This window comes from Amphiura filiformis, chromosome 17, assembly GCF_039555335.1.
Source record: "Amphiura filiformis chromosome 17, Afil_fr2py, whole genome shotgun sequence".
In the NCBI taxonomy this organism is placed as follows: Eukaryota; Metazoa; Echinodermata; class Ophiuroidea; order Amphilepidida; family Amphiuridae; genus Amphiura; species Amphiura filiformis.
This window is the reverse complement of record NC_092644.1, coordinates 59,734,379-59,746,773: the sequence shown is the minus strand read 5'-3', so window position 1 is coordinate 59,746,773 and position 12,395 is coordinate 59,734,379. Positions and strand designations below refer to the sequence as shown.

Genomic DNA, 12,395 nt, shown 5'->3' with positions numbered 1-12,395 from the left:
TTTTTGCTGTTTTTGTCCCCCTCAGCGTACCGTCTGTCTGTATTTTACTTGTTTCCCCACATCAAGTTGGTGTACCTTGCTCTTTTTCTTTTCACTTGATATCTACCCTGGTTCAGGTATTATATAGACCTACACTTAAATTGGTGAAACTGACAATAAATTGTGGTGCAAAGTAGATTTTGTGACGCGTATCACTTCCGAAATTTATCCAGTTTGCACCAAGAAGTTTGGCTTCTATTTCTTTCTTGTATTGTTTCAAACAAAATATATTTTTACATTTATGCTATGTTAAAATAAACCATATGAATTGAGTTATATGCTAGGTATAATGATGTGTGAAGTAACTTTACCTGCCCGTTTATCCTATCTCGTATGTATTTTGTCAGATTAGGGAACCATTTGAAATGATATAATTTTGTAACTGTAAACTTGGCAGGTGTGATTGAGGTGGTGTAATTTTTCTCCTCATGATATGGAAATTGATGTGATACCAAAACCTAAAGTACTTACTGGATTACATCTACAGCATTTTCTTATTTCTGGTCATATCTGTTAGAATCCCCGTCATGAAACAAATTGGCAAAGCAATGCAGAAACCATTCAAACAACTACCGTATATCCTTTCAAATTGCGCGTCTTAATTCATTGGTTATGCGTTATGCGTTATTTGAACGGGTGAACACGAACCGGATTACTTGATTAAAGTGAGCCGTCATTAAGCATAAGTGAATGAAGGCCTACAGGTAGTTCAACAATGTTCAAATAAGATCTTCCTTAAATACTGACATCCGGAACTGAAACACGCTGAAATGTGTGTAGAGTGCTAGTAACACTACACTGGTTAAATCGCATACCCTAATTACATCTCGTTCGTATTTACACTGACAACAAGACACACCCTGCGCTTCGATAAAGGTTAAAAAGTAGTATTTTGGAGACATTCATTGGGTGAAAACATAGAAAACATTGTTAAAAAAGACTCCTTTTACAAGCCTCAATCAAAGTGTGATACATACGTGTTACCTGACACGAGACACTTTATCCATTTCATTTGCATAATGATCAAATAACCTTCTCCGTTCTGCACGAAGTCAGCTGTTTTTCATTTGTTCAAATTCATTTTAAATCAATATGAAATATGTTTTTAACGACGTACTAACATGAATTGAACTAGACGGGTTGTTCTTGAGATGGTCCTTCTTTCCCCCCTCTGTTTTGGTGGGAAACGTGACCTAAGTTTTATGTTGACCACGTACGAGTATCAAGTATGGGCTAAGATGTGACAAGGCCGTCCAGTTATTTTTCACGAAACCTTTGATATGGATTTACAAAATGAAGAAAACACTTCAAAAGTGCATTACTGTTTGCGTGTTTCTCATAAAATGTATGACTTATATAGATAATATCAGTCCTTTTTTAGATGGGTTACACCTTAATCAACCTTATATCTTTATGTCATGATACTTCTTGATATTCGCCTAATTGTGCAAAAATGTTATAGGGTTAACAAATACTCTAGAATATTAAAACACTTCTATTCATCAGTGAGTTTCAGGACACGTAGTTTTAGAAGAAGAAAGGAAGAAAACAAAAAAGAGACAGATTGTCCAATCTGCTTCAAACAAACCAGACATGATCACTGAATAGATTCATCAGGTTTGTAGATATACATTAAGGAAAAGTTTCATTAAACAAAACCAAATAATTTACTCACTATTGACGGTTTCGCCTATCATGGTCGACAGGCATCATCAGAATGATGATGGATAATCCTTACTTCCGGTAGGACGAATCCCGACTGTAGAGGGTGTATTTACAGCCAGGAGAGGATCATACACATGACTCAGGTAGGATATGATCTTCCGGAAGACGAGGATAAGAAACTAGAAGAAGAAAAGATCAGGCAGGCGCTCGGGAGCTGTGGCTACCCCGGCTGGTCATTTAAGAAAGTGAAAGACAAAATGGCTAACAAACAGATCAAGCCTAACATCAGAAAGACAGTACTAGTAATCCCACTAAGGGGTTGTGTGGTGATCCCGTACGTGGAGGGACTCGCTGACAAAGCCAATAGGATCTTCCGGAAGCACGGAATAGTCACTGCCATGAAGCCCAACACTACGCTCCGCAAAATGCTAGTTCATCCCAAAGACAAAATAGATCCTCTCAACACTACTGACTGCGTTTATGAAATACCATGCGCTAACTGCAATCACTCTTATGTTGGTGAAACGGGACGAAAATTTGAGACACGCCTAAAAGAGCACCAAAAAGAAACGGACAGGGTGTCAAAAACCAAAGCTAATTACACCCGGCAAACCCGTAAACAATCCACAAGTGAGCAGTCTAAGTCAGCTATAACAGACCATACAATACAACAAAACCATATCATCAATTGGGACAATGCTAAAGTTCTATGCAAGGAGTGTGATACTAACGCAAGACATGTCAAAGAATCAATATGGATCAGGAGAAGAGGAACCAACGTCATGAACAGAGACGAGGGGCCCACTACCTGAGTCACGTGTATGATCCTCTCCTGGCTGTAAATACACCCTCTACAGTCGGGATTCGTCCTACCGGAAGTAAGGATCATCCATCATCATTCTGATGATGCCTGTCGACCATGATAGGCGAAACCGTCAATAGTGAGTAAATTATTTGGTTTTGTTTCAATGAAAATTTTCCTTAAAACAGACATGTTTGAACAGTGTTGTTCATTGTCCACATGCTAGATTTAATAACAATTGTCTAGAACATTTGATAAATTCAAGACTGTATCCTTTCGAGCCCCTTAATCTTTTATCCATGAAACACGCTACTATCATGGGTATCCCAATAGATTTTCAGAACAACTTTAAATTGAAGTGGGCGTAAGAAAGGCTACTGTCATGATATCATCAACATCAAATGGCAATAGATGAGGCGGATTTCAGTAAACATGTCAAATACAAATTTTGCGGCAGAGGCCAAAATCGACAGTTTTTGAATAACAACTACCTTGATATCGAACTTTACCTACATTTTGCTGCTTTTGTCCCCCTCAGCGTACCGTCTAGTCTGTATTTTACTTGTTTCCCCACATCAAGTTGGTGCACCTTGCTATTTTTCTTTCCACTTGATATCTACCCTTTCACGAATTATATAGACCAACACTCAAATTGGTGAAACTGACGATAAATTGTGGTGTAAAGTGGATTTTGTGACGCGTATCACTTCCGAAATTTATCCAGATTGCACCAACAATTTTGGCTTCTATTTCTTTCTTGTATTGTTTCAAATAAAATATATTTTTACATTTATGTTATATTAAAAAAACCATATAAATTGAGTTATATGTCAGGTATAATGGTGTGTGAAGTAATTTTACCTGCTTGTTTATCCTATCTCGTATGTATTTTGTCAGATTAGGGTACCATTTGAAATGATATAATTTTGTAACTGTAAACTTGGCAGGTGTGATTGAGGTGGTGTAATTTTTCTCCTCAAGATATGGAAATTGATGTGATACCAAAACCTAAAGTGTATACTCTATTATGTCAGCATTTTTGTTTATTTCTGGTCATATCTGTTGGAATTCCTGACATTAGACAAATTGGCAAAGCAATGCAGAAACCATTGAAACAACTGCCGGTATATCCTTTCAAATTGCGCGTCTTAATTCACTGGTTATGCGTTGTTTGAACGGGTGAACACGAACCGGCCTGCTTGATTAAAGTGAGCCGTCATTAAGCATAAGTGAATGAAGGCCTACAGGTAGTTCAACAATGTTCAAATAAGATCTTCCTTAAATACTGATATCCGGAACTGAAACACGTTGAAATGTGTGTAGAGTGCTAGTAATACTACACTGGTTAAATCGCATACCCTAATTACATCCCGTTCGTATTTACACTGACAACAAGACACACCCTGCGCTTCGGTAAAGGTTAAAAAGTAGCATTTTGGAGACATTTATTGGGTGAAAACATTGTTAAAAAGACTCCTTTTACAAGCCTCAATCAAAGTGTGATACATACGTCTTACCTGATACGAGATACTTTATCCATTTCATTTGCATAATGATCAAATAACCTTCTCCGTTCTGCACGGAGTCAGCTGTTTTTCAATTGTTCAATTCTTTTAAAATCAATATGAAATATGTTTTCAATGACGTACTAACATGCCTTGAACTGGATGAGTTGTTTTTGAGATAGCCTTTCTTTTTTATTTTGGCGGGAAACGTGACTTGAGTTTTATGTTGACCACGTACAAGTATTAAGTATGGGCTAAGATGTCGTCCAGTTATTTTTCACGAAACCTTTGATATGGATGTACAAATGAAGAAAACACTTCAAAAGTGCATTACTGTTTGCGTGTTTCTCATAAAATATATGACATGGATAATATCAGTACTTTTTTAGATGGGTTACACTTCAAGCATTTTTTTAACACCGTGTTATGTATAGAACTAAGTCTTATGGAGCTAAATTTGAGGGGAATTTATTTAGATTTATATTGTATTTGCTCATCAAAAAATTCCTTGCAGTTTTCAAAGTAAAAGTTAAAATTCAAAAAAGTTTAAAACATAGCTTATGTCAAACGATTTAAGGTAAGCTTCAATAACATCAAAGTAATAAAATGATTCGTGTGCGCAAGTCAGTGGGATGGTATGGGTTTGACTTCATATCCGGTTTTAATAATTTAAGTTTCAGGCTCAATATCAAGTCCAATATGGAATTACATAACCGAGGTTGGATCAATTAGCCCGGATTATATTGCACTAACCATAAGAACACTATTTTGTAGCCGAAGACTACAGTGGAAATGTTTTAGTACCATTGTGATATAGCTACTATGTGTCAGTTTATTTTTTGTTCATTTATTATCTTTTATATCTTAAACAATCTGCCACCTGATATATAGCATTCAACAACTTTTCCTATACCTTTGTACAGGAGCCAACCGTTGTTAATCCGTGATGAACCAACACTTTTACTGTAGCGTATACGCGAACGCGAGCGAGACTACGCGTTACGCGAGAGCGCGTAAAATTCGTCATGCCTGGAACCTTTGTGCGTATGCCAGCTTACAAGTTGAATTCAGTATTTATCAGGAAGCGGCTAAACATTGCCATTTTATTCTGTAGTTTTATTGCTGATATCAAAAGAGAAATCATCGAAGTTTTTGTAAGGCTGAGTGGCAATGATTAACTGACATTCCTCGTAAAATAATCGTGAATTATACGATTTTTAGCTTCTTTTCGTTGTTGAAAGGGATTCAATCATGTTTCACCGTTGTTCATCACCGATTAACAACGATGCGTCCGCGTCGTCTGAGTGGTTTACTTCGCGAGGGCAGCTTTAGCTGCCCGAGTAGACTGCGCTGCATTCCTTTTTTTTTTTTTTTTGATAAACAATTCATACGTTTCCATGCATGAAACCATTTAAAATCTATGACGAAACACATCACATCTCCAGTGACTGCCCTGCCCAGAGAAAAACATGGATATCTGAGCTGTTGAATCAGAACAGGAATGATGAGTTTTCCATGGTCAGCTCAGAGAGATTAATTTAGAGAATGATAAATTAAACTGGTCTACTACAGTAGACTACTGCCCGAGCGAAGTAAACCACGCAGACGCGCCTAATTACAGTTTCCCTCACATTATTTCAGATTAATAAAGTGGCTCAGTTCAAATTTAACGTTGTAATGCATAACAATGGCTAATCCAAAAATGTTCGCAAATTCGTTACGAGGTGTGATTGACAGGCCAGTAGACAATTAACGATACCAAACCGGCTAGGCGTTTTGATATCGTATCAGATCTTATGTTCAAGTTCCAAAACGTGAGCAGATACTGATCACATAAAGGAAACCCAAAGGGATACAATGGATATTGACAACGATATGGACTAAATTACAGATTTGATGAAAGAGCTACTTACGAAAATAAATCAAAGATGCCATGAGCTTGTATTGACCAATTTGAAATAATTCATCTTTTAATTATTATAAACAATAAGGTAGCTAATGTAAAGCATCAGAAATACCGAGTAATGCGTTCATAATGTGAGTTGACTGACAGGTGTGGTCAATTTGGTTTTCATCAATACATAAATGAGTTCCCTCTGTTACTATGACAAAACCATGTTGTAACATAATCATTTTGATAATGATAAACGCTCCCTCAAGAAAATGGATGGAATTCCTTCATTTATACCGCTCATTCAATGTACAAAATGTTTTTCACCTTAAAAGTTTAGGATTGGGGTTAGGAAATAGGTGGGGTTATGATTAAGATTAGGATTTAGGTTGGACGCTATTGCATGTATAGATACAGAAAGCAAAGAGCCTGGCAGAAAGTAAATTTCGATTTCTGTGTATTCTACCTACGTATGAGTCCAAAGCCCATAGGATGTTCCAGCAATTACATGAACCCTCAAACATCTATGTATATCTTACACATACTTCTTGATTTCAATCCTACTGACGTCGTTTGTGTATTTTTCTACAAGAGCGTGCTGAAATGTAACCCTGACTATTAGCTCATGTTATAGAGCTTACTCTTAGCATACTTGTTTATGTCTCCAATATCTATTACGGTAGAACTACACCACCCTGATGAACTAAGTTTTTCGGAACTAAATAAGGGGAAATGTTGGTGTTTTTTCGTCAAAAACCATTTTGCATATTGAAGAAAATGTGATATATGAGCTATTTCAGTCGAAAAGTTTGGAATTTGGAATTTTGAAAACCAAATGATGAAATTTTTGCGTCTCTTATGTTAAGTTATTATGTTTCATTAAATCGCAGAGTGTGGCTTTAATTTACATGATCAGTGTCTGTATTTAGTATAATAACTCGAGTGTTTTCATTTCTTTTTCCTTCAGATGGATCGCTTCGTCTAGTTGGTGGTGGTGCATATGCTGGTCGCGTGGAGATATATTATAATGTGAGTAGCGTTATATAATATGCATGCCCAAAAGTTAATCGTGGTACAAATTTCAGCGTCTTGCTGCCAAATTTATGTCTCCAAAGCAATTGATTTAATACTCAAATTCATTTTTATTCAAATGTTCATGCCAAATTTCAGCACAAGATAAGGTTAATGATTTCCTTTTTTGTTTTGCCCTTTCTGCTCACGTAAGCCTAAAATAATAACAGGTTAATATTACTGTTTCCACGATCCTTTTTCTCTAGGAATGTCAACCACATGCAGCATGATTAATGTTAAAGTATCATTTAATATTTTTTTTCTGGGCAATTTGCTTTCTTATTTTAGCAATGTGCACTTTTTCCCGCGCAAATCGTAGGACCCTGGGGATTTGTAGCAAGATTGTCTAACAAGTTCAAGTACCTTGAAATAATATTTTTACAAGATTTCAAGGTTATTTCAATATAATTATATAGTCATGCTTCTTCACTTGTTGCTGTTAACGATCCGATCCAAGAGAGAAAGTATAGAAGAACGATCCATGGTGCTGAATAGTAGTATCACAATAATATAAGATAAAGATTTCTAGAATTGTATATACAAAGTAATATAAGATAAATATTTGTGTAAAGCTTAAGTAGTTCTAGATAAAACAAGATACAAATTGCTCAATAAGACTTTAAAAACAACGGGTGTTCATAATACAGTTTTAGCGGGACAAGTATAAGCCACCAATTTTCCAATGGGCAGGGTACAATCCATTTGAAGGGTTCTTTTGAGAGCCACCGAATCTTTAGGAAAGAGATACGTACTTCAAGCGACTCCTTCAGCACCGTCATTTCTTAAGAAGACAAGTCTACGTGTGTATCATTGTAATATTCTAGGCAAGGGATATAGTCTCCCTGAATAACGCTTAACAGTCCTGAAGTCCTACAGTCTGTCCACTTAGAAGTACAAACCAAATCTGTGGCATCGGGGGTCGATGCTTTGCGTCACACGCGAGCGCGACGCGACGCGTAAAGAGCGTGGTGCACAAATCATTGCACTGAAATATTTATTCTCATACCTCCAGTTTCCGAGGTCTATTTACTTTGTACTTCTATGTGGACAGACTATAAAGAAGCTAATTTGAAGGGTTCTTTTCAGAGCCACCGAATCTTTAGGAAAGGGATACGTACTTCAAACGACTCTTTCAGCACCGTCATTTCTTAATAAGACAAGTCTACGCGTGTATCATTGTTCAAGGGTAGCCCATAATGTCCTAGGCAAGGGATATAGTCTCCCTGAATAACTCCTAATAGTCTTGAAGTCCTGAAGAAGTCGTGCTAATCTTGACCAAAGCTGCCTTAACATTTTCCAGGTAAGTAGTGGACAACGCTATAATTATCTTTCTTCTTATTATTTGCTATATCTAGGGTGTGTGGGGTACCGTGTGTGATGATGATTGGGGGATAAAATCAGCGAGTGTAGTCTGTCGTCAACTTGGATTCGGAGATGCCATATCCGCACCATCTTCCGCCATATTTGGTGAGGGAGCAGGACCTATTCTACTCGATGATGTTTCCTGTACGGGTACTGAACATATTTTGTTAGAATGCAAATATAATGATTGGTACAGCAACGACTGCGGACACTATGAGGATGCTAGTGTTGTGTGTACGGGGCCTCTTGACCAGGCCAATGGTAAGAATACCATTCTCTCAATTATGTTGATTTGATTTCTGCACTCAATTGCAGAAATTCGGAACCAATGATTTTCTAAAATAATTTGGGTGCTTTTTTAAAAATCGTGGATAGGATTGTAGATATAGAATTGGCAGGCATTAGAATAGAATTGGCAGGCATTAGGAACTCGTTGGAATCAATTGCAGAAATTCGGAACCAATGATTTTCTAAAATAATTTGGGTGCTTTTTAAAAATCGTGGATAGGATTGTAGATATTAGGAACTCGTTGGAAACAGTTTAAAAATCCCTTTTTTCATGATAGTTATAAGTGTGTAATACACGTGCACATAAGCAGATTGTGCAAGAGACTAGTCACTAGTTTTGATACCAATTCAAATAAATGCCTGTGAAGGTTTAGATATTGGGTTTAATAATAAGTAATTGCGCTATATATTCGAGACAATCCAAGTAAAAGTATCAGCTATTTGTTCATGTCTTAAGTGCCTTGCACTCTTAGGCTAAACGCAGTTGACATAAATTTATTCTGAGCTCTGTTGACCATGTATAGGAAAATTCCCGGAGAAAACCAGTATGAAAAGACCTATTTTGAGACCTTAATTTCAAAACTCACGTGGTTTCATATTATCCTGCCTTAGCTCTTGATTGGCGTCATTATCAATACCTTTGTCCGTACCCTTTGTTAGAAACTTAAAACTTGTAGAAAGGCGTTTCGGTTTTCATTTCAGTTTGTTACATAATCGTGTGACCGCAGGAAATCAGGTTTGAAGTTATATTGATTAAAGTACACAAAAGAAGTTTTAAATTTCGCAGTGTAATATTCACGAGCAGAGAAGTCGAACAAGTCAATCTTCATTTGAAAGCGTAATTTAGTTTTCGAAATAAGCCTAGGTTTATTTCCCTGTGAAAAATATAGACCATCGAAATAATCACTAGAGTGATACATACACTATTATACACTACTCTATTCATGTGCATATAGCATGCAAGAGGATCGATAGAAAGCTATGACTTCCAATAATTATAGGCAGTTGACTTTTATGCAAGTTATTTATTACTCGAAACTACTCTCCGACGAATAGCATCATTTATGAACTGACCAACTGATTAAACTTTAGCGCATCGATTCATTATTCTATCCTCGAATGCAAAGGTCTCCCAAAGACATTGATTTATTATTTATTAAATGTATTACTGTAAAATATAATACTTTGTTTATCCCTTATGAATTCTACTAAAAATACCATTCTGAATATCGGTAGTGGGCTATTCCAGTTCACATCAATAATGGAAGTCATGTCCTTTATCTTCCACACAGGGGTGTAGATTTCAAACGGAATCACCCCTTGGGGGTAACCCCATTAAAAATTCACACTCCCTGCGCGAAAGATTAAGGTCACGTTTTCCATAGGTGGCGTATGGATTTCAACTGGAATAGCGCATTAGGGGACTGCTCTATAATCCGACGCTTCTATAATCCGAAGGTTCTTTAGTCCGAAGGTTCGCTAGTCCGAACATGTGTTCATAGCATTCGCTAGTCCGAATTTTAAAAGAGGTTCTTTAGTCCGAAAAAAATTAAAAAGAGGTTCTTTATTCCGACGCTTCTTTATTTCGAAGGTTCTATAGTCCGAATTTTAAAAAAGGTTCCCTGATCCGAATATTAAAAGAGGTCCTTTAATCCGAATTTTAAAAACGGTTCTCTAGTCCGAATATGAAAATAGGCTCTATAGTCCGAATTTTAAAAAGGGTTCTATAGTCCGAATATGGAAATAGGCTCTATAGTCCGAATTTTAAAAAAGCTTCTATAGTCCGAAATTGCAAAACGGTTCTATAGTCCGAAACAGATACCGTGTTCTTTAGTCCGAATTGGTAAACGGGTTCTATAGTCCGAATTTTATTTTCATCATTTGTTTCAGTGTCAAATCATCAATTGTTAAATACATATCCGATGAAGTTCAACATGGTTGCTTTTTCTGGATATTTTCCGCAGCATACATTGACGTTTATCTTTATTCTGATGGTATTTTCATCATTTTTATCTGTTATTCATTTCATTCCGTTATAATATTATAATATACTAGTAAGGGTGGAAGCTCTATAGTCCGACGGTTCTTTATTCCGACGGTTCTTTAGTCCGAAGGTTCTTTAATCCGATGGTTCTTTATTACGAAGGTTCTTTATTCCGACGGTTCTTTATTTCGAAGGTTCTATAGTCCGAATTTAAAAAAAGGTTTCCTAATCCGAATATTTAAAGAGGTCCTTTAATCCGAATTTTAAAACGGTTCTCTAGTCCGAATATGAAAATAGGCTCTATAGTCCGAATGTAAAAAAAAGGTTCTCTAGTCCGAATATAGAAATAGGTTCTCTAATCCGAATTTGAAAAAAGGTTCTCTAGTCCGAAATTGCAAAACGGTTCTATAGTCCGAAACGGATACCGTGTTCTTTAGTCCGAATTGGTAAACGGGTTCTATAGTCCGAATTTTATTTTTATCATTTGTTTCAGTGTCAAATCGTCAATTGTTAAATACAAATCCGCTGCTGTTCAACATTGTTGGTTTCTCTGGATATTTTCTGTAGCGTACATTGACGTTCGCCTTTATTCTGGTGATATTTTCTTAATTTTTATCCGTTTTTCATTCCATTATAATATTATATACTAGTAATACTCTACGATGTATTCGGGCATTGTCGAGTTCAAATTTTCATAGCGCCTTCCCGCCATGTAAGTGCTGCGGCTTTTTCATTTAAACAAATTTTAGTCATTTAAACAAATTAATTTACAGAATAGTTAAAGTATAGTTTTATCTTGGGATTTGGGGGTGCCCGGGGTGTAAACTGTTTCAATGTACGGGTAGTCTTGTGATTAAATCATCATCATTTTCGACCCGTACTCTACCCTGAAAACCCGTTTCTGGCCATTTTTCAATCCGAGGGCCTGCTTTATTCAAAAATTGTGTTATGCAACTTTTTTGGCGATCCAAGTTCATGTGCAGGTCTCAAATATTTATTTAAGCTATAACATGCCTCATCTTTTTCCACAGAAAGGCCAAAATATCTCTAAAAAGACTTTTGTTTTACTGGAATCCATCTACATTACATTGTGATTTGGTGGTGTACGCCCTTTTAGCAGCAGAGTCATCTCGTTTACCATAAACTCTGCTTTAGTCTTATTTAGCTAGAGGTTATGTTAATGTTTTAAAAATTCGGACTATAGAACCTTGTTACTAATTCGGACTAAAGAACACGGTATCCGTTTCGGAATATAGAAACGTTTTGCAATTTCGGACTAGAGAACCCTTTTTTGAATTCGGATTATAGAGCCTCTTTCCGTATTCGGACTATAGAACCCTTTTTAAAATTCGGACTATAGAGCCTATTTCTATATTCGGACTATAGAACCCTTTTAAAATTCGGACTATAGAGACTATTTTCATATTCGGACTACAGAACCGTTTTTAAAATTCGGACTACAGAACCTTCGAAATAAAGAATCGTCGGAATAAAGAACCTCTTTTCAATTCTTTTTCGGACTAGAGAACCTCTTTTAAAATTCGGAATAGCGAATGCTATGAGCACGTGTTCGGACTAGCGAACCTTCGGACTAAAGGACTTTCGGATTATAGAACCTTCGGATTATAGAGCAGTCCCCCTAGTAAGAGACTCAACACTCTACGGTGTATTTGAGCTCTAGTTTTAATAGCGCTATCCTGCGATGCATGTAAATGCTGCGGCTTTTGTCTAAAACAAATTTGTTGACAGAATAGTATGATTTTATCTTGCGATTTGAAGGGGGGCCGT

General features: G+C 36.6%; 1 protein-coding gene across 1 annotated transcript in view; it reads left to right on the top strand.

The window, feature by feature from the left end:
• The window catches only part of LOC140138079 (scavenger receptor cysteine-rich domain-containing protein DMBT1-like), a 178,895-nt gene that overhangs the window by 151,308 nt on the left and 15,192 nt on the right, over positions 1–12,395 (top strand). The window contains exons 2-3 of the mRNA XM_072159951.1: positions 6,870–6,931; positions 8,329–8,596. Of these exons, the coding sequence (XP_072016052.1) occupies positions 6,870–6,931; positions 8,329–8,596 (330 nt within the window). The remainder of the gene's footprint in view (positions 1–6,869; positions 6,932–8,328; positions 8,597–12,395) is intronic.